General features: G+C 44.4%; 1 protein-coding gene across 1 annotated transcript in view; it reads left to right on the top strand.

Annotated features, from left to right (window-relative positions):
* Positions 1 to 23,972, top strand: part of LOC107270878 (sal-like protein 1) — a gene marked incomplete at its 3' end in the record, with an annotated part of 232,313 nt that overhangs the window by 195,212 nt on the left and 13,129 nt on the right. Inside the window, 3 exon segments of the mRNA XM_015746300.2 lie at positions 10,565 to 10,674; positions 15,840 to 15,958; positions 19,019 to 19,322. Coding sequence (XP_015601786.1) covers positions 10,565 to 10,674; positions 15,840 to 15,958; positions 19,019 to 19,322 — 533 coding nt within the window.

Here is a 23,972-nt window from a genome sequence, read left to right as displayed (position 1 = left end):
TCGTTCCTCTACGTTACTTTGCCCCTCTACGTACATACGTGGAAACCTGCAGACTCACTTGGCTACGCTCCATAATTTTATTGTTTTATCTTCCGTGTTTACGACACGTTCAGGCTCCGTACACACAACCACAGCCACCCACGGCCACACACACGCCTCTCTTGGCTTTACTTCCTTTTCTTTTATTGTTCGTCCTCTGCTTCTTTTCTTATTATTATTATTATCATCATTCCCCTTTGCCGAACCTGTAGTTAACCATACAAATATATATATATACACATGCAGAAACATTTCTTAGCTCCCGTTTGATTCGACCAGTGTTCTTCCTTGAGACGACTCTCCGCAGCCAATGGCACTTCTAAGGAACGGCTGACCTGACAATGGACCACTCTCCTCAAGAGGTACCATTCCTATGCTAACAGCCTTTCACGCCAAGTGCAGAGGAGCTACTCCTTTTACTACTACTTGTTCGCGCTTACTCCTCGTCCTTCTCCATCTTCGTCTTCCTGGTCCCTTTGCTTGCAGCCTCCCTCCTCGTTCATCTGTATATACGCATATCCACTCTCTTTATCTCCAAAACGAACGGCAGTCACCGAGCACGAAAAATCATCTCGACGTAGACGCCGTTTGCCATCGAAGGGCATGACGTCGTCAAAGGGGGAACCTCCCGCTGCAGCCGATCTTGCAGATCGTCCTGGATGCTGCGACACGACAAAACCCTTTGAGAATCGCTCTCGCCTCGCCCTTACTGTCTGTACCAAAGAATCCGCAAATCCTCGCCAATGTCTCGCAAGTGCGAATATGCGTAATATAGCATGCCAGAAGGTCACGTATTTATATAAGTGAAACAAAAATTCTTTAAGGTCCTCCGACAGGCATGTTAAGAAAATATGCCTGTGTTATCAATTTAATATTTTTCAAAAAACTCTCACCTAATGACGATATATCCGTCAAATTTTTTTTCTTTTTTCTGACGGCAAAAAATAACTATACGTATAAGTCGACCAAGCCTAGCACGAGGCACTTTGTCATTCGGGAAATGTCCTGTGTCGTGTTTTCATTGGCTCCCACGGGCACCACGCGCATGCGCACGAGCAACAACGTAAACTTGTTAGCTCGTCACTCAAAACTTTAAAACCACTGGGAGAGATGCTCAACTTCAAAATGATTAATTGGTGTAGTGGCAAGTTGTTGCTCGTCCGGTGGTCTTTTCCTAAGCCTCCCTTGTTGCGCGTGTATTACGTACGTACACTAACGTCATCTGGCGTCGCGACTCCCAGGCTTTATATTGCACGAAAGCCGACGGCTTTACCGGATCGATCCGTATATACTTATATACACACGAAACTCACTATTGCACGCTCCTGCGAATACTTAACGAAACCTCGTAAAACAGCACGAACGTAACCGCGATGCCCGGTGTGAAAATGTCTTTTAATAGTAAAGAAAATTGATCGTTATTCATTTCCTTTAAAAGCATTAGCCTTATTGATATCTTGCTCTTTACTATATTTATTCAATTTCGTATAAGCGAAACATAGCGAGGAATATGGTAACCACGATAACAAAATTGTGACAGCCTTTGACCAAACTACTAGAGACTGTGCTACCGTTTGCACGAAAGCCTGTGTTAAAACGTATATAAATGTCTTTACAAATCATGGAGAATAATGCCAGCATCTTTTGTAATTACGATAAAACATTAAAAAATGTAAACTTTAATTATCTACAGTTGTGCATTTGCTTCCTTCTTTATTTTAATTATAAACGTAGACGGCTAACAATAATTACAGCACAAACTGAAAGATAAGGCAGGGGGGCTGAGAACTACAGAAGAACCCACGTGGTCCGTATGTTGAAAAGTAACTAGATAGACTGCGCACGCATCGAACATTGACTATGAATATTTTGAAAATATTGCTCTATGTGAAAAAAGACTGTCTGTCAAAATCGTATTGTTTTTTGAAAAAAGTATTACCTACTTCTCGATCGTAAAATTATTTTTCGAACACCCTGTACACATATGTCTATCTGAAGGTTTACCTAGGACTTCACAGACATTATCAGCGTTTGATAGCCCTGCAAGGAACGAAGCTACATTTCAGTCGTGGTCCAGTGTTCCTCTCTGTAGAGCCAGAGACTAATCTCTTGACAAAGAGCCCATCGAGTATCGACCGTATACCCATTCTCTTTGACGTACGCGCGTATCTCAAGGATCCACACTCACCTCTGATAAGAGCTTAAGTTTACGTACGTACGGAAGGGGACGGGCGAATCGATGGTTCTATATTAACATGCGTATAACCTGTAAAGCCTTAAGAGGCAGCAGTGTTGCCATCCACACCTGGGTCCCTCGAGGCTTTTTTCTCATTGCTCCTATATACATATATACGCCCCATCTTCCAGGTTCCCTTCAGATATTTTGGATACCGACACGGGAGCCCTCTGAAATTTCATGCTGTAAAATAAACGTTAGAAACTTTCGTAATCTTGCCACGAGGTAGCGCTGCGCGCGCATCGGATACCCATCTATGTATACCTTCTGACGTCTGAGGGGACATGAACGTGCGTTGTACACGATGCCTCGTGGCCTAACGAGATTTCAAACTGTGTTCTTAATTAATCGACGAATGCTCGATTAATCCAACAATTTGATTTTGCTCGACTGTCAAGGAGAATACAAACAGTTTTCCTGGAAAGCTCACAGGAGACGTGCTTCATTAGTCTAGTGTATATGGAATTCAAAGCTTATCTATCAGGGAATGTCGAAACTTTAAGGTTAGTAGGTGTACTGTCAATATACGTATATGAATATATACCTGTATATAAGGAATGCATATACATATATATGTCTACTTAATACGTGTAAACGGATAACGACTAGAAATTCGTGCGTAATGGAATGTGCAAACGTGGAAGACACACAAAATGACGTTCCAGACCGAACCTAATCCGACTGATGCAATTACTCTTGACTTGGGAACGTAGGAGAAATGTTCACCTGCGAAGTCTGCATAATTTAGCAGCATAAATTAATACGTTCCTAGAAATCTCAGCTCTGTCCTCGTCCCTCCTCCTCTCGCGTCTGACACAATTAGACAGGGATTAATTAAAGTCATTTCACATTTCGTCGGGCGTTCCTGCCTACGGGATGACTTTCGAAATACCCTGGACGAATTATGGTTTCCATTCGTTTTTACCGTTTTTTCTTTCCTGCTCTTCTTTATTAGTTATCTCAATGAACGATTGACAATGGCGTAATTAAGGGGTTTCCCGCAAATTATATTTCTACGGAATCGAGTTACGTAACTTTGTCGTACGATTTATTTATGGACTTCAGTATTTGACCGATTTTTGCATTTTTGTAGAACGCATTAGTTGCGTTATACGTAACAGTGACTGATCGTACATCTTATTTGTTCCCAAATATTGGTATAACCGTGTTTGTTCTTTGGCTTGCCATTTCTTCGTGAAGCATTTCACTTGCGATGTGCAACTAAAGCCCGGATCTGGGAGACTCCTATTGGTGATCGGCTTAGACAACGAAGGGGGTAGTTCAAAATTGATTTCCGCTGCGTGGCAACTGGCGAATCGTGCGGTTCGGACGTAAATCAATTTTATACGAGAAAACGGGATTCGAGCTCTGTTCGTGTGACGGTGAAGCTACAACTTCTTAATTAAACCATTATGCGTTATAGCGTCGGGTTTTATTGTTAGAGAGAGAGAGAGAGAGAGAGAGAGAGAGAGAGAGAGAGACGTGAAGGGGAGGGGGCGGAGAGAGAAAAGAGAAGACAGTAGGGTGAGAGGGTTGAATTGGCAAGAAGAGGAAGAAACGAGGAATAAGGGTTAGGTCGGGAAAACGAAGGGCTGCTGGAGAGAGAGGATAAGGGATGAAAGAGCAGAGAGTATATCTCAGCTCTTCCTACCCTCGTCCTCCTTACTCCGGCATGTAAATTCGTGATAATAGCGAGGGATGTTTCATCCCCGTACCTCATACCTTAACTCTGGCCTTTATGAGTTAATAACTTGGGTTATCGAGAAATTCACCTTAACTGCTTGTGTTTTCAAATATTCCAAAAGTTATTTTAAGCTGGCTAAACGCCATTTTAAATTCGATGAGGGGTTCAATGAGAAAATCTTGAATAAATGCCCACAAACTTTCATTCCAATCGTATATACTTTTTTATTAGGGAATATATTTTTTTAGAAAATTTCAATCACTTACCCTTATACCTATGTGAAAAATCTTATCTACGCCTTGTGCCATGTTGCAACCACGACGGTCAAGTTGATGTCACGTTAGATATTTCCTAATCGATTAATATAACTACCCTTATGTATTTAATGACAGGAATCAATCGATTGGGCAAATACAAATACGTATTATACGGATAATAAAAATTAATCCAAGTTACATTGTTTTAGCATTGCAAACCCTTAGTTACCGTATGGGAAATGGATTTCCTCGTAGTGACTTGTTTCTCCTCCTCTTAATACCCAGTGGGCAGCGTCCTGAACGACAGGAAACCTCGTTATATGTGGAGTGTGAACCTGAAAAAATATTTGTACGCCACTGGCTTTATTTACAATGAATATCACGTCTGGTATACGGAAGGGTTTGTAGTCATATGCATCGATTCGGGATTTAGGACGTCGAGAGGCATAGACGTTAGTTACGTACCTAACGTACACACGTGCTACCGGCAAAATTCCATTATCGGCTCCCTGCGATAAATATTATAAATTGAGAATCCGCCACGGGATCCCCATAACCCTTATACACCCCCCTTACCTCTCTTAACCCAGCTCGTTGTATCCCTTATATCCTGTAACACCACCACCGCTCCCCACTACGCCCTCCCGGCTACTACCCAAAGTATTCCAGCCTGTATTCGTCCTATCTGAACAACCCCTAGAAAGATCCAAAGCCCGCTCGAGCTAGCTGCGAGCGGGACGAATATCCATGTTTTTTTTTATGTCCACTATAAATCTAGCTAGGATAGTTTAAGCGATTCTAGCATCGGGGGATCCCCGCGCGCCGTATCCATTATTGCCTGGCAATATAGCAACGGGACTTTTGTCTCTCCTACGGGAGTTTCCCGGGTGCCCAATAAACGTAAAACTACGTCGACAAAATGGACTATGGTTAGCACGCTGCCTTCTTACTTTCGACACTCGCGCCGTTACCTTCCTTTAGCTTTTCTCCTCCCGTACACCCTGTACCATTCACGATGTCGTACTAGACGTCCACGGGGAATCCCCGTTAATAATCACAGTCTAACGGATGTGAACATCGTCTTAGCGATCCATTGTGCTTCTCGTGCGTGACCGTCGGTATAACAGATGGTCTTTTTTTCTTGGTCGAATTCGCAGTTGCAGGTGGCAGCACTGTGGCGCGCTGAACAATATATCTGTCTGGGAATCCCAATACACACGCTCGTTAAAAACGATCATATATATATATATATTCTGATAAATATATATATATATATTCTGATAAATATATAAATATAAATATATATATATATATTTATATGCACTTCATTACGGTAGCACGACGCGTTTCGATTGGGCCAATAAGCTGGCGCGAAGATGCCAATTATTCGCGACAGCGTGGCTGATCCAATCGTTAGGGTTTTTCAGAGAATGCGAAATCTGTCAGAATCCCCACGTGTCGCGAAAATCCTTTCAGTGCATTGCAGATGACTGTGATGTTTTTGCAAAAAAAAAATATATATAATACGTAGAATCGTAATACCGTATACTATAGCGTGGGGTATTATGTTTTGTTCGCCGTGTCTCATTGTTGGCCCGAGTCTAGCTACCTCCCCATAACAGACACGGACGCCCAAATAAAAAAGCAAGACCATCTCGAGCCGGCTGCGTTGATCATCAACTGTTTTGCGCCGGGACTTTAGCTCCCATTAACAACCACCGTGAGTACTAATGGTTTTGCGAGTGGAAATCAACAGCTCGAATAGAAACACAGGGATATTTACTCGATGGGAATACGTGCATTGGCGAGATCAGGCTGATCCTAGTAAAGTTTCCTGCCTGGTACCAGATTGGCAATGGTTGCGCAGACTTTCTGTAACGTTGGCTAAGCCTCGCGGGCACAACTTCATGCGCGAATAAATTAGCCTGCATAAATTAGCGGATCGATAAGAAATATGGAGTATGGGTGTAGACAAGGAAATGTGTTGATAATGGTTCTCTGGCAAATAAGGGATGCTCATTCGTCGTCGGTTGCGACCTCGGCGTGGTACAAGGGTAACGATCGCATTTTTCATTCTGTGGATGTTTGTAAATTAGGGAAAAAAAAATTTGTTTATGGATTCTCCGAGCACGGCTCTTATCTTCCTTTGATATCCATATGAACCACCCTTTATGCTTCGTTTTTATGTAAATTATTGTCAAGGGCTTTAATCGTAGTGATGAATCGAAATTTGTATGTGCACACGTTAAATTTAGGTAGTATCTATGTGTAAATGTCTTTTCTCTCCTTTTTTTCGGTGACCTCGAGTGTGACGCTCTCACCCGTAGTCTCGAAAATTGTACAGAGTCGAGCGAGGGCGTAAAATTGATCCCGTCATTTTGTGAATTTTATGTCACGTTTCGCGTAGGAATACATTTAATTTATGTACACAAATTTCGAACGGCATTTTGTATTCGGGATGATAACGCTATATACAAATATAGGATTGTACGTGCGCGTGTCTCCACATATCGCTTCCACGTGTATCCAGAAAGCATCAAAGCTACAGCATGGTGACCCACTCGAGACCACTACACCCTATAGGTCCATACACGTTATCGGCCGCTTCTGATGCACTGTGTGTACCTGGCTGAGCATGGACACGAATCTGTATGACTCTTCCACCGACTGTACCAATATCGACGAACCCGGTCGCCCTATGACACACGTCATTATACGAGAAAATCGATCGCGATCTTTTATTAACACGAGTAAACAATCATTTGGATGGGAACAAGACTATCGTGAAATTGCGACTGGTGCAATTTTTTTTTTAGCGAAAGTTCACAAGTGCGAACAAACATTTTTTATCGTATACGCGTATCGTCACTCGAGGGAATACATCGTGCAGCTGCAAGACTCATCTTTATACCCTGGTGCATGTATGTTTATGCATTTCGCGTATACCGGCTAATTTGCAAGTGCAATATTGCGCTTATGGATTAACGTTAATCGATCGGCCAACGATTTTATAGTGAATCGTGCCAATCGAAAAGAGGCATTGTGCTTCGGTGAACAGATTTAATGATAATGCCGGATAATTAGATTTCACCGCTAATTCCTGTTACCAATCAAGGCATTATCTGCGCGGATAATTACACACCGAAATTACCTATTCTCTGCAAATCTCTCTCTCTCTCTCTCTCTCTCTCTCTCTCTCTCTCTCTCTCTCTCTCGCCCCATGCCTACCATCAGCGCGTAATACTGTGCTGCACTCGGTATGGTTCTATCCATCTTTTCCGTCCTTCTCGCTCTCGCACGTTCAGTCCGTATATAGGAATCTGGAACGACGGGTCAAGGTAGTCGACATAGTGGGTTGTTCCGTGAAAAGCTACAGGAATATAGGTCACAAGAGTAGTGCGTGGGTACCAGTTACTGGAGGAACGTTCTAAAAGTTTTGCTTCGTTACTGCAGCGAAGCGATAACGACCTGCGGTATATCGAATGTTTTTTCAGGGTATAGAGAGAAACGGGTAAAGAAGGGAGAAAAAGTATTTTAGAAAATAGATAACGAAAAACGATATAACTCGATAAGCCTCGCAATTCCCTATTTAAAAGTCACTATGAAGTTCCAACCATGTGTAAACGTAAGTCATAAGAAAAAGACGATAAAAAGAGGAGTAACGTGAAAGAGAAATGGAAACAGGCCACTTACGCAATTTCATTGTAACGGCGTTTACGATTGTCAATTATCGTAAAACTCAAATACTATAATATCCTTCGTATTTTATCTATACTGTTATTATTAATAGATTATATAACGCGAGCTTACGAATTGCCCTGAATTCGAGGGAGTAACGTGTATCTGTATATAAGTATATACCGTGCCACGTATATGCGCGAAACGGAACGAGAATGATTAACACTGGGATGGGCTATGGCGTCTGGCGAGAGCAGGCAGATTTATCCTGGTTTCGCAAAAGGCATTCGAATCTCCAAGAAGCGAACGGGAAGAGCCGAAACGCAATTACAGTGGTCCAGGGTAGTAGATCTTCGGACGTGGGATGAGCGTAGTTAATCGCACCGTTGCTTCATCTCGTTTAAGTACACTTTATTAAGCGCGCCGTTTGCGCGGTGCATCCTGCGAGCTTCCTGATAGGCAAATAGAGTCATAAACGTACCGTCTTCAAAATTCGAATGGCGACGTCATCCTTACGAAAAAATACTGAAATTAGAGAATTGCCAATATTTTTCCCATATCCTGATTATACTAACTCGCGTCAGAGACACTGCACTCGAACGATCCATATCGCGAGAATTTGCAATGTATTGTATATGTTATATTTATAGAAATAAAAAATTTTTTTATTCTTGCTATCTTTTCTTTTTTTTTTTTTATACCACTTGATTATACACTTTGTATTTTGATTTACGTCTGCCGCGCCGTTATCCAATTTATAATTCCTGTTTGTGTTCCTTTAATCAGCGTTCATTAAATATTGTCTGTTTACCGGAGTATTAAATTTAGGGCGTATCTGCCGCCCTTCCCGTACAAACAGCCACTCGTTAACTCAACACGATATGCCTTAGTTCTTCGCTTTGACTCTCGTCGCGATTCGCAGACGTTACACGTATACGATCTTCAAGGTAGCGCATACGCGTATACGTATCGTTCCAAGGCAGAACGTAATAGATGGTACGTATATTTAAGTTCGGTCAGAGAAAATCCGTGCGCTTTTATTTTCATCCCTTTATTTTCAGTATTTCTCAACGGGAAGTCGTAGAAGATAGAAGCGGCGGGAGGCTGAATTTTATATACGGTATGGATTGCACGGGAGGGAGTGAGACAGAGAACAAGAGTCTTCCTCCTGCACTTTCCGCTAGAGGAAGCTCTGAAAATATATATACGTAGTACATACACATTCCACGAGCAAAGAGAAGTGATCTATGCCTTTGGAGTCTTAAGAAGTTACGCCGCAATTAACGATGACTTTACGGATCGGTAAATTCTATAACAAAGAATGACCAGCTTTTTTTTCTTTCTTTCTTTATCAGAAGTTCAATATCATATTGCTACAGTATAAGAGTACTCTATTATTGTCAAGAAATCCGTAACTGCAGTCTTCGTTCTTCTCCTTATGTATCTATATATGTATATATATATATATATAAAATATATATACTGCGTAGAGATAGATAGCGAAGGGGTGTACACACATCTTCCCTTATACCTAGTGGCGGAAACCGTGACGTGAAAACAAAGCACCAGGCGCGGCTTCTCCTCTGATGCAAAGCTCTGTCTAGCTGTAACCTACCGGATGTGGTAATTAATTAGTCGACCCCACCAGACGTGGAAAGATGATCACCGAGAGTTGCTCCGGAGCAGCAATATGTCGCATCACGTTTCATGTCCGTTTATAAAGTAGCTTTTAACTAGCCGAATACACTGTTTATTGCCTTTAACTGTAAGCGGTCTCGCCTATAGCACGTACTATACCTATATCCATACCTACTGGTTGGTACCTGTCTGGCTTGATACTCTAGTTACTAGGTACGCTATACGTACTTGCGAGAAAGTTTGCTTTGTAAACGACTATCCCTCCTGAAGGATGGAACTTTCTGATGGGAAACCACCAGGCAATCCCTCGTCACTCTACGGATAATTCTGTATCGCCCCGATAACGGTCCTTTCGCTTATTTTACGTGTCGCCTGTTTAACGTGCAAATCTTAACTTACCTTTACACAGCTGGTTTCGACGAAGACATTCTTATAGACTTGCCAGCGATACTCATTATGAAAAGATTTCTCGTATACGTTATCCTCGGGTGTTTCGCCTGGCCAAGATTATTTTCCCAAGCCGTGGCCTAAATCGCTGTTGACAGCAGGGCAATCGGCCATTAAGGAGTCTCTGGCACGGCTTCCGCGAGCGGACAAGAAATGCCTCCGATAATCAATCTTCTATAAGTTGAAGTCTCGAAACCCTCGGTCAGACAAGAGTAGAGCCCAGGCCAAATCTCGGATGGGTTTTGCCACGCAAGATACCGTCTGCCTTATATATACACTTATGTATGTGCATATATATAGATATATATGAAGGTCCTGTAGGTGGTTGCACGGTGGGAACTTATTCCAGCGATGCCGTCCTAGTCTTCCTCTACCTCGTCCTCGTGATCGTCGTTTCCTCATTACGCGCCGGCAACTTTCCTCTGACTGATGACCGTTCGCGCCTGACAGTGCCTCACCCAACCTAACCTATAAGCAACGGCGTCCCAAATCCCTCGGCAACTCGAATCGACGTTCGGCGCAACCCTTTTTGTCAGGATCAGATCCACGCGTCTCATTCATGATTATTCTTTGCGCTGCTTTCAGGGAGCAGCGAGGAGTCGAGGACGGGTACCAGCGATCCTGGAAAACTTGGCGTGAAGAAACCGAGGCCTAAGGCGTCCTCGCCGAATCGGCAAGGACCTCAGCAGTGTCAGGTCAGTACTCCACAATATTTTCATTAGATCATAATTATCTTCTTGAGATTGGTCACACGAGACTTTGACTCTATCGGAGTTCACTTGGGATAGTTCTTTTTTTTGTTACCTTGACATTTGCCCCTGTCGTTGATCTGGTTTGGATCGCAACACTAGAAAAATCGGAAGAGAAAGCCGTTGACTCACTGAAGAATCTATAATATGTAATAAATAAATGGTGGCAGATAGGAGTACAAAGGGGTATTCACGGCAAATGCATCAGCGTCGGACGCGATTGGAAAATTCTGTTAATCGAGGCAATTTGGCCTTTTTAAAGAATTCATGATCTTAGCAATGACGTTAACTTTCATTTCTCCAACGATGCCACTCTGCTCTGATTCATGAAATCATAAATTCACGACCAATTTCAGCTGATGCGTTTCCTGTGAAGTAACCTTGTACATGAAAATATATATGTATGTACACTAAAAAATATAGATGCCAAAGATAGAAATCGATTCAGAATTTTAGAGATGAAATTTAAAAATTTCTCAAATAGGATTTGTATTCACTCGTCATCCTCTCGAGACTCCTTCCCCATTGCAATTTGCAAAAGCAACCACTCCAGCTGGACTGGGCCAATTTAAATTCATACATGTGAGTGCAGGAGATGGAGGACCAATAGACGCACTCACGTACACACCCACGAAATTCAAGGGTCGCAACGATGACCCGCTTTAAGGAAGAGCTTCAGCAAGGCCAAAGCTTCCCTGGAAACGTGTACATCTCGGTGTCTATATATACCCATTTCTGTGTACGCTCTCTTCTCGTATACCCATACATTCCTATTCGTGAGGCGTGTACAGCCGCGTGCCCATATACCAAGTATATCTATATACCAAGAACAGAGCACCAGCCTTGGGCAAAGCGCCGGGACACATGTGTGTAACGCAGAAAGGCTGCTGAATATTCAGTCTGCGAGTCCTGAGCGCACCGGGCGAACACAGGCATCCCCTGATGTTACAGACATACGCAATACCAGGCGTTCCCGAGCCCTTCAGCAATGTTTAGGAGTTACCAAAACCCCTCACCATTCCCGTCCTCTCTGTGCACTCGCTCCCTTCGCCCGTCTCCTTCATCCCGAACGGAAGGAGCCACCCTCGGCCTTGTTCCGTAATTAAATGATGGCCTGCCCGACTTGTTGACAAGCCTCGTCAATGTATCAAGTTAGCGAGGAATTAACCTCCTTCCTCCTGCCGCGACGCGCCCCTCGGCAAATTCGCAGCGACTCGATCTCTAATCTTGTGACCTGACACCGGAACGACCCGATGGTATCCTGCCGTCCTTTCTAACGACAGCATCCGTATACAGTAATCCTTGGTCGCGACTGTACTTGGTCGCCTCTAGTTTCAATCCCTTCAATGGTATCTCATCTTGGCTCTCTTCCCTTAATCTTTTTTTTTTTTTTTTTTCTTTTCCTCTTTCCCATCCACACGCTATATACTTTTCTTCGTTTGAAGTTTAAACTCTCTTACTCCATTTATCTCGCTCGCGACGGAAGTGCACGTTCATTCTTTTCCAAGAGTACACAGGGTGGATACGGCATCCTTTACTCCGCAGCGCGAATGTATCTCTTCTCTAATCTTTATTGTGATGTACGATCAAAGCAATCACAACGGTCGGGTCGTTAAGTTAATTAATTGACTGTAGGAGTAGAGAATCGGGTTGGCGGTACTCGTGGTATCCTTGGGTTATGGAGACGTCGGTAAGCGTCGCGACGGGTGTAAAAAACTTGAAGAAAAATAAAATAGACAAAATTATCACCACTCACTCTTGCACTGTAATCACGCTGTGCGATCCGTTTCTTATCTCTATCTTAACTTCGCGTATTCACTTCTGATCCTTGGACGTAGCCTTAACTGCGTTTCCAACGCGACGACAACACTGTTCGTTAATTAACTAGACTTTGGAGTTAGTTGCCTAGATACCTACTGCGCGGTAGGTGACGTCACACTTCGTCCTAGTTGGATAAGGACCAGTCTACAGCGAACGTAAATTTACAAGGCTGGTTTAGCCGAGTCGCTCAATGGAAATCAACCGTTTTCACGGTAGCGTCAATGATAGATATCCATGGACAAATTACGTATTCAGTTTGGAAAATACGGAGTAGGGGAGGCAGAGAAAACGCTCGGAGTCTCTAGGTGGGATGATGACAACCATCCAGCTAAGGGATGGAGTAATGATGTTTATTTAGCTTCCGAGTGATGGCGCTGTACTTAGAGGGCGTTGGGTGTTCCGTAGTAGTTATAGCTGTCAAAGGCATGAGGGATGAAACGGGGCGCGCCATTCGTGGGACATAGAGAGGAGTTTTGGATACAGGCAGTACCGAACTACAGTGGTTGGGAGGAGGTGAAGAAGGAGTGGGAAAGGGGGGGAGGGTGTTCGCTGGGATACGTTTCGCGTAAATTGAAACTCCTCCATTGGCATTCATGCATCTGGAGCTCCTTGGGCATTAAGCTACGCAAATTAGAATTTCTGCTTGGAAGCAGAAACGTGCGACCCACACTCACCCTTAAGCAGCAGGGTCCTTCTGAGCTCTTTCGCTAAGCCACTCTGCATTCTGCCTCTTATCTCTCTACTGATCTCTGGACCACTCTGATGATCCAAACTGGCTCCATGAAGTATCCACCCAATATTACGTTTGTCTCTATCACTCTGCCGCTACCTTAATCCTTTAATATTCACCTCTCATTATAGCTATGTATATATATTTTATGAATTTTCCCATAATACAAATATTCTTTTCATCCTTAATTTCTGTTCTTATTAACCAGTATTTTCAATAGGGCGAGAGCCTGTGGTCGTCCACGTCAGACAGCACCTGCTGTTACGTTTAAGACACCTCTAGATCCATCAACGCGTAATAGATATTGATAAAAGCATTTGATGCGTATATCAGCTGATACCTGTTCGGTGATAAGTGATAACGATTGGTCTGTATCGGCGAATTAGCAAAGATGACAGTTGTTTACGATTATCTTAAATCAGAGGAATCGGATCCATGCGTATTGTATCGCGATGGGAATGTCGCTGATAATGCAAGACGTTTCCGATAACGATGCATCCTGCGTCACAATGCACGTGTTTCCTAAGGGCATCGGGTTCAGGTGCCCGCAAAATTAATTTCCATTTACGCCGATACGTCGATTACCCGACGGTAATAATGCTTAGCGTAGGTACGCCTGTGCTCGTCAGCGTCATTGTTGACGTCCTCGACGTAGTTCGCCTCGTCCTCGATCTCATCCCACTCACCCTCATCCTTGCCTGGAAGCGAACTCTGAATCCAATGCTCAGAGATCATAAGATCGTGCCTTGTAATTACAGCTATACGGATGCACCACCTGCAGCGTACGGAGCGCGCAGTATCCTCTCTCTCTCTCTCTCGCTCTCTCTCTCTCTCTCTCTCTCTCTCTCTCTCTCTCTCTCTCTCTCTCTCTCTCTCTCTCTCTCTTATGCATCGTGACATTCCTTAACCCATACTAGTACTTAATACGAACGGGAATCCTCGACGTTATACGCGTATACGATTGTGGTTATTATCCACTATTGAATTAGCAAGTAAGGACACAATCATCAACCCTCTCTCATGCAGTTTATATCTATACACACCCTCTTATGCATCCTTCTCTCACCCCGGATATACTCTCGTTAATACTTATCATTGTCTCTCTCTCTCTAAAACTCCCAACGCATCCCCACTCTGGATCTGCCACGACTCCGAGAGTTTGCACATTCTGCAAATCTGAATTCGCCATTCAACCAGTGGAACCATCCACCCCCTCTCTTTCTGGCTACTACCATCCCTTTCCTGAACTAATGGAACAATGTTCCTCGTTCCTCGTTTCGAAGGTCTCTCCGTTATCCAGTGGCAGGATTCCCATCTCCTTGAAATAGTTGAGACGCCACCAACGTATAATAAACTGAAGCTCGGTGCAGCTATGCAACGTGTATGAAAACCAAGCAAAGTTCGATTTGTTCATCGATACAAGAAATTCCTGTTTCCGTAATCGAAAATTATTAGCGTTTATCGCATAGAGAATTGAATGGCTGCACTCGATATCTTACTTAGCCATTGGTAGCTGACATGTTATATATTTATACTGTGTGCTCTGTAGACACGGCTTTGCTTCTAGGGTTCACTTTGACAGCAAGCGAACCGCGTGCGGATAATTAATCCGCGAGGAAATTCATTCAGGAGGAAAGGTATTCCATGTATACTCTATATAGCAAACTTCGAAAAGACTTTCAGACATCAAAGAGTCTATACAGCGGTTTGACTTATTCAGAATAGCGTGCATCAAGGGAAACTTTAAAACTACGATCGCACGAGTGATTACACGAGGATTCGTCGCGTTGTAATAATTCGACTCTATGGGATAATATGAAATTCTTGACAATCATACAAGTGAAATTTGAATGATGAAATTAAACTGGTACAGCATTGCCATAATGTCAGTCATACCGCATGCGTTTACAGGTAAAGTGGCGTAGGCACTGTAGCTACAGTACCTGCTCCGATACTAAAAAGTTGATAGACCAACAAAACGTAGACTTACGCAACGTGGATTATACGTTATAATTCCTACATAAGCGACAAACACTGTTACCAGCTGAATTTATTTCGATAAAAAAACCAGCAGCGCTATTTCGATAATAATTACGACCAAAAATTCCCCGGCTAATTGAATCGTATATGATTTTATATATATATTGAATTATATTTTTATATTGGACACATATATATATATACTTTTAAATACATATATTTTTCATATACATGGCTTTTCTGTACGGATGTCCTCGCTCGTAATAAACATTGACTCTCTAATCGTCGTAAAATGCTTACGGGAATCACGAGAGCTATGTATGCTAATTGAAAATTGCCAGACGATTTAATTGACGACCCTGGGACTTCAGGTTGCGAATGCCCTCTGCCAAATCGAGTTGCAAATCATTGGCACCAGAGGGAATTCATAGGCCTCGTATCCTGGTGCTCGATTTACATTCTGACCAAATTCCGTTTACATAATGACATCGTTACGTCCGAATTTCTAGAAAAAAAAAAAAAACAACCAGACAGGATTCACGATTAATTCCTAATTTTCGTGAAAATTTCTGACTTGCAGGTGTGCGGCAAAGTGTTCAACAACGCATCGGCGCTCACGAAGCACAAGCTGACGCACAGCGACGAACGGAAGTACGTCTGCACGATGTGCGGCAAGGCGTTCAAGCGGCAGGACCACTTGTGAGTTAACCCCATCTCCGTAATTATTAAAGGTCTCCTTCATACGTGTATCCACAGCAATCCACTTCAATCCTCTCTTGGTCGTTTATCCACGTCGGTATAGAAACTCATAGATCCCCTTTTTTATGTACGCACGCCGAAGCCCCTGCCACTTCGCTCTGTGCTTTTTTTCTTGAAGGACTGAACATTATTTGCATGCGCACACTTCACGTGCTCTCTCCTCATCATCTCGACATTATACCATCGTATGTATCGTACAATCAGCACGCATCGAGTTTAGCTTTGAAAACGGTCTTTTAAAGAAAATGGTACGACGTAATGGTATAGAGCGTGGCTTGGTGCATCGATTAATGACGAACGAGACATAGGCTTGAAGTTTTGAAAAGGACGAGGAATGGAAGTAAAAAAAAGCATGAACCTACGATAAAGGAATGGAAGGAGGAAAAATAATATATGGAAACCCAGAAGTTTTAGTGTTATTGGAATTCGAGAAAACTCGAGCGAGATAAGTTGGTCGTGCTAGCGTCGCTCGGCTTTACAATGACCCGAGACACGAATGGAAGTTGGAGAGAATAGCAGGTGGCGAGCTCAGGGAAGCGTACTATGGGGACTAAGGATTCAATTCTTTCTGGGAATGGGAAAAGGAATAAAAGAGAATCAATAGCGGCGCAGAGGTTGGTTCTCTTGCTGGTTGCCTAGACGGCTGACTCGGATGCTCGGTTCGACGGCCAGAGTCCTTGTGTTTTCTTCAAAGGCAGATCTCCAAATCCCGAGCACAACCGTCTTCTTTAGTCTTTCCTCATTGTCGGGGAATCCGGGCAAGCTCGTTCGACCCATACGTTGTTTCTTCTTCTGTCTCTTAGTATCCCATTGAAAATCGAAGACAAGTCGTCAATTAGGATGTAACTTTTTTGGTATACAAAAATTGTATCATAAAAAAAAGGGGGATCGCGTGAATTCCTTGAGAAACTTTTCAATGCCTGAATTGCTCGCCTCGAAATGGCTCATTAAGAAGTGCTCCCCGTGGATCGGCAAGAGTCCCGTGAAAACCTATCATCCACGAGGGAAACTCTCCTTTCCTTCTTCTATCGTGAAAAGTAAGAGGCTCGTAATGGCAATAATCGTTTCAAGACTGGCTCGCTGTCCTTCCGTCTGTCCAAACGACTCCATTAAATTGAACCGTTTCTCGCGAAGCTGGCGCTGCACGCGGATCTCTCTCGTTTCCCAAGATTCCATTCTACTTCGATGGTCATTCTACGTGGCAGGACGTTAAAGACTCATTCGCAGAAGTTGACTTTGAGCTTCCGCCACCAGGGCACGTACTACCGACTACTACCCGCCATTGTACTTAAGTACTGGTTCTTTCATGCACCAATGTATATCTCTTTCTCTCTCTTCAACCGCTTTCATTAATTATTTCTCATGACTTTTTTATTTTTTCACATCCCCTAACCCAGTACCACCAAACAAACCCTAATGGCACGTACCGTGCATCATACATTTGGCTTGTTACAATTTAATTCTTAAGCTCCGACCAAGAGCAAGCTCACGCTAAAGATCTCTTTCGAGTTGATTCGTGTAAAGTCTGTTCTTAGTCGATAATTAGTGCAAGTTAAATCTCCAGCCCCGCCTCTCTCGCAGTACCAACCCCTACGTGATTTTAACTCTCCGCGGGCACAGCCTCTCGACTTTACTGAACCTGGTATCGCCAGTCTTCTACTTCTTTTCCTGCTTCACCTCCCCAGGTTCTCTACTTCACTTCTTTACCCACCTTCGAGTCCCTTTCCGCCTTCCGGCCAGTCGGAAGCATAATTCGGGCGGTACGTAGGTACGTTAAAAGTTCAGCAAATTAGCTTTTACAAATTAAACCCATTCCGGATGGCGGCAGAGTAACTTTACGAGCAACGAGCGGCATCGCTTCGTCTCCCCTCTGTTACCCCTTCTATGTGTCTTTTTAACTCTCATTCTCTCTCGCTTTCACTCACTCGAGAACGAGTGGGAAATCGTTCGTATTGGCAGACTATAAAACTCTTCGGCCGCGAGTTGTTAAAATTTACTGGAACCGATATACGAGTTCTACCTCCGTCCCAGCAAGATCGCCATACTGGGACGTAGCTTTGTAGCTCGTTTAATACCATCAAACTTGCGGATTGTTACTGAAGGACAATATTATTATTGTGCAGTTTACCACGCGTACTCATAAGTCTGCTTTTATCGTTGCTAAAACTCAGATTCGATCCTATATTGTACTGGACGAAATCCCATGTTCCGTTTAACGACGGTTTTCCAGCGAAAGAGCCAAATTTCTTTTTTTTTTTTAAACGCATCACAGCCATTTTGGTAAATTTGCAAAGGTGCGGTATAATATTAAAAAAATAATACTGTATCGGATCTTTCATTTATTATCCAATAAAAAAGAAGATCTGAGTAAAATTGAAATGAGAATTTTGAAAAAAAAAAAAATATTTCATTTCATCCTGAAACCACTTTCTACGATGCGTTACCTTTACGGCGATACGCGTACGAGGAGTGCGTGTTTTTTTGAATAGCTGCTATAAAGTCTCGGTATATCGGCTACGACGGGAATCACGCGGAATGAGAATCTAAATGGATTTGTGAACGCATGGAGAGGAATTCACTGTATCAGGATTTCCTGAGCGAATAGATTGCCGATGGACAGACAGATAGATTCCGCGCGATTCGGCAGAGTTCACTGAACAGGGTTGCAGCGGGCTGGTGCATGCCAAATTCGTGAACTCTTGGCATTGTTCGGAGTGCGTTCACGTGACCGCCGTTAGCCAGGGGTTGAATTTATATGAGCGTTGGCCGACAAAGGCGACGACGTTCGTCCCGGATGGTTGGTTTTCGTGTCGGCCAAATCGCTCGTCGAATAAACAGAGAGTCACAAGACGACCAATGCAAAACCATCGCCAAATTTCATTTCATCCCGTTCCTTCCGGTTGGGTTCATCCCTTCAGTTCCTCGTCCAGACCGTTAATCGCTGTAGCGGCCACGTTTACGGATTTACGCAGTTTTCATATATTTCCTTCTGTCCCGCAGGAATGGTCACATGTTGACACATCGGAACAAAAAGCCTTACGAGTGCAAGGCTGAGGGCTGCGGGAAATCGTACTGTGACGCTAGGAGCTTGCGGAGACATACGGAAAATCATCACGCGGGTAGTAAGGTTAACGAGAGCGTGAGTCCCAGCAGTCCCATCACTGGGCCACACACGCCTAACACGCCAAGTAGTAATCCCAGCACTCCAAGCACACCTGGAGCAACGAGCACGCAAAATGGTCACGGTCACACTGCCCTGAAGCAACTGCTCGCTACGGAACCAACGCAAACTCAGCAGCACAAGGTGAGTTTTTTAATAAAATCAAAAAATTTACGTTTCATAACTTCGGTCGACCCTAGAACCCACGTCGAACGGTTCATTTCCTGGATCTTACAACTTATTTCTTGTATCCCCTAACCGTTACTTCCGGTACGAAAAAAATTTACCCAGTTGGACTCGCTGTTTTTCCACGTTCGTCTGGAAGTCACTGCTGTCAAGGCTACAGCAGTCCGTCCCTCTGAATCGACGTCGACGTAGCCGTCGCCCATTGCTGTCGACAACCCTAGCAAAAATTTATTCCGGCGGGAATCCGGGCCGTATCAGGCTGTCCCTAACTGATAATCCGGCCCAGATCATGCCGCTCTTCCGACCCTGATGTGGCATGTAACGGCATTTCTGATCCGGCACTGATCAGGCTACTGATCGGGCCCACATTAGGGAACATATGTGGTCCTGATCATGCCCTGATTGGTATTATATCCCGTTGCCTGATATTGATATACATTAGATATACATATGTATAGACGTTGAAATGACAAACAGGTAACATTTTTTGAAAATATCGTAGGTAGTGGAGTAATTCAGTGTGACGTATTAGGCCTTGCTTTCAAGGGGTAGGAGAATTTCTGCAAATTATAAATTAGTTTGTTGATTCTAAAAAATTGTATATAGAAGCAGTGCGATGGATTGGACTACTAGGTGCTGTAAGTTAGTAGCTTTTATCGCCTCTTCGTCTCTTTTTCAGAATTTTATAAAGTTTGGAGCTTATCGGCTCATTGACCCACTTTTGCTTGCGGGTATCCCTGTCCCTCTGGTGGGCGGTGGTTGTATTACATGTATATAGTTTCATATTAGGGCGATTTCAGTGTTGCCTGATTTCACACCTAATACGGCAGCTCTGACTAACGCCTGACTACGGCCAAGTCAGATTTTCCATAATAGGGCTTGCCATGAAATTGCCTGATGCGGGCCAAGTCAGGCATTCCGTAATAGGGCTAGCTGTGACATTGCCTGATGAGGGCCTGATCCTGGTCAGAATCTATATTTCAGGCTGATCACATTTATAAATATTGTACTGATGCATGATCAGGACAGGATCTGGGCCTCATCCGGTTATCCTGATCAGGCATGCCATACCGATACCTGATCCGAACCTGATACGCCATCAGGCAGCCTGAACAAATTTTTGCTACAGACGATAAAAGAGTGCGAAGGGAAGCGAACGAAGCGTGTACGTAACTGGGAGAAATTAGTTCTCGACCGTAGAGCACGGAATTATTGCCGCTTTCAAAGTCCTGTTTTCTCCGTCTCTCTCTTTCTCGTTCTCTCGTCTTGTTATTTCCTATCTGTTTCCTTGTCCGTCTTCACCTCGCTACAAGAGAACGTGATTAGACGGAGATGCGACGGAGGGAAAAGGGCACGGCTATAGGATTCGAGAGAAAGCGGAGATAGGATGAGACAAAATACTGGCTGCTGGAGGGTCGCGGAAATCGAGGGTGGATCAGAGGGTAGCGCCGTCGTGGTAGGTCTACACCGGAGGGTGGGTAGTTAAACCGAGACTACGAATCTACGATATTGAGTTAGAAGTAAAGCGGGCTGAAATGGAGCCAATAAAATTTGATGACCAGGAACTTCGTAATGAGAGCGAGACACGAGGAAACGAAAACCAGTTCGGACGAGGAAGACCGGTAGTCCGTCTCTCCCTGGATGTCCGTATTTTTCGAAATTTCGTGAGGATTTCACGATCTCGTTCAAACTTTATTACGCGTCGTTTCTCGTATTATTTAACTGTTCATTCATATCGCTTATAAATTTTTTCTCCCAAACCCCGTAGCATTGGGTCCTCTCGACGTCTCGGGTCTTCTGGTTTTCTGTATAACGGATTCAATGCATTACTATAAGCTTACTGATTCGAGTAAACCGGTAAATATAATTCCCCATTGAATTTTAGACGACCTAGCTTCTCGAAATTCAAAATCGAGAAGCACCCAATATATACAGAGCATTGCGTACAAAGGTTCCCGTTAGCGCGATCGTTGAACGGGAAATGATTTCGTCGGCAGCACCAAGAAAGTTGGCATCAAAGAGGTCGCGAGTCGCCGGGACGAGGAGGCCGGCTACACGAGGTGGCTGCACACAATTTCCATCGGAGTCACGTCGACTTAAGCTACGAGGAGCGCCGATCAAATTTGCCAACGAATACGAATTTCCACGGGACACGCTTGTGAAAGAGGGAATCGCGTATGCGGGCCAGTGAATTCGCGAGTATTGGCAAATCCCGTTGAGTCGGTAACAAACGCTGGGGCGCGAAGGTGGCAAAGGGTCGAATATTGAACATCAAACGTCTATCGCCCGTAGGACCAGCGCACGGCGAAAACTACCCCCTAACGCAAACTCCATTGCTTTCTATACATATGTAAAACAGGAGGACCTCGATTTGACAAATTTTCAAAATGATCCAAAACATAAATCGGCACGTTCGCTCCTGAACTGTTACCTGGGTGTGGGTTCCGTGCGTCTATACCTATATTTCTATTTGGGTAGGGGTTGGATCACGAAACGAGATCGCCACTCGAAAACCAGGTCGAGGATACTGTAACTACTGGTAGTAACTTAGCGTGCAGTTTCAGAAAACGAAAGCAAAGAGTGAGAGAATCACGCTGCGGAATGAACCAGTTTCGGGTTTTTGAGTTCCCGTTGAAGTTAGCTGTTTCTTGAGGTTTCGCTTCGGCGTTCTAAACGCATTGAGAAACTTGTCGGAAAACACGTAAACCTCACTCCTGAGTTACGTGATACATCGGAACCATTTTTAAAGCTATTTCAACCCTAGTATCTCTCTCTACAGTAAATCTGTACCGTATCGATACGCTATTGAATCTCGATCAAGTTCAGATCTGGTAGCTGGTCTGATCTGGCGCGCTTTCTCACCCCCTTCAAACTCCATGTGACGTGATTTTTTGACCCACAAAGCGACTCCACCTACCGATTCAGATAACGTTCTCGCTTTCTGGTTCCCTGCGAGTCGCCACTCTGCTCAGAAGCTGCGCTTTCGGATCAATTCGTATCAGCTACGCCAAGGGTCTCGGAAAGATTTGCTATTGTGTAGTTGAGGTCGAGGTGCTCGAATCTGCCGTGGAGAAATAGTCTCGACGTACCGAGTTGCCCGACAAAGATCCAGGTGAGACATCGGCGCCCCGCTGGAGAGTGGCAAAGGGCTGTAGGGCGAGTGGAGATATAGTTTTGGTACGGTTAACGCCAGGGGCGGAACCCCTCCCGAGGGGGTTACGTCGTTCTGTTAGGTTCTCAATCAATTGCTCTCTGTTTCCGGCACTATTTACCTGATGCTTCCTCCGACCCTCTCGGTCTTAACTTAGCAGCCTGAACGGCCGTGCATATCTGTGACGGTTTGTTGATTTTACGCGACCTCAAAGATCAGCATCTACGGTTGCGTTTCTCGATTTTACGCGTTTCCAAATACGACAGGATCCGTTAAGCTACCATCGTTTCCGATAGGTTCGGTCAGAGCTCTCGTTCTGACGGGGTCGAGACTCTTCCACCTCGACTCCCAGGTCATCCCGGCTCGTCAGGTGAAACAAGAATTGACTAGCGCCCCCCTTTCATGCGGATGCGCGAACGAAGGGTGGACGGCCGAAGGTGACGTAGGTCATAGTTCTCGGTTTAACGTTATCGGTATCGAGTTAAGAAAATACGTTACAGTACCTAGCTCTCTGGCATGTCGATGAAATAAGGGAACTAGGGTATGAGCAGCTACAGCTCGCTCGGAAGAAAAACAGCGCAGCATACGCGTCCGATTAGGCAATCACGTAATTGACCGACGAACTCTGGCAAACTCGGCAACTCCGAACCTAACCAAACTGAATCGAACCGTGCGGAGCGGCGGCGACGGCGGTAGCAGCCCCTGCTCCGCTTGGGCAGAGTTCAGTTAGGGGAAACCGAGCGAAGGAGACATTTGGCGCAGGAAGAAGGAGCTAAGGGGGATGACGGGAGAGGAGAAAAAAGAAAAGCTTCCCTATCTAACTGGGTCGACGTTCCCGACACATCATTAATCTGAGATATTGCCACCGATCGTGGCCAATATCTACGCTCACGAATTGCCCTTCGATGGGTTATCTTTCACGGAAGTGGGTGCTGAGCCAGTTAGTTGGGCGACGAGGGACGGGACGCGGGGCGGGAGAGGGGAGGTCCTGCCTAACTCCCACTAACTCGTTGGGATAAGACCCTCCTCGCGCTCCTGCAAACTTTCCACGTGATTCCGTTCTATACCGCATGGCCTTAATTTCAGATTGCATGTGTCTACGTGCGTTCGCTGATGTAACTTTAAAATCTCCATGATGAGGGAAAGATACTTATCGTACTAATGGGAACGGGGTCATCGCGAAAAATCATGGTACGAGATGTGAAACGACGAGTTCGTGACGCCCCGGAAACGAGAGGAGCAACCCTTGTGATATGAGTTTTAATTTAAAGCTTATCAAACTTTTTAAATTAACACCAACAACCCCTTTATCAGATTGGTATTACGATAGGATACCGAGAAATTAATGTCACGCCGAACTTTACAGAGCTCACCGAGGTCGGTTCTAATTAATCTCTCTGGATGTAGCAGGGAATTCGTACAGGCGTCAATCGTCGCGGAGGGATGCACAAGGATCG

Source organism: Cephus cinctus, unplaced genomic scaffold (assembly GCF_000341935.2).
Source record: "Cephus cinctus unplaced genomic scaffold, Ccin1 Ccin1_scaffold0847, whole genome shotgun sequence".
In the NCBI taxonomy this organism is placed as follows: domain Eukaryota; kingdom Metazoa; phylum Arthropoda; class Insecta; order Hymenoptera; family Cephidae; genus Cephus; species Cephus cinctus.
Note: the sequence above shows the minus strand (reverse complement) of the source record. Positions and strands in the feature narration are given on the sequence as shown.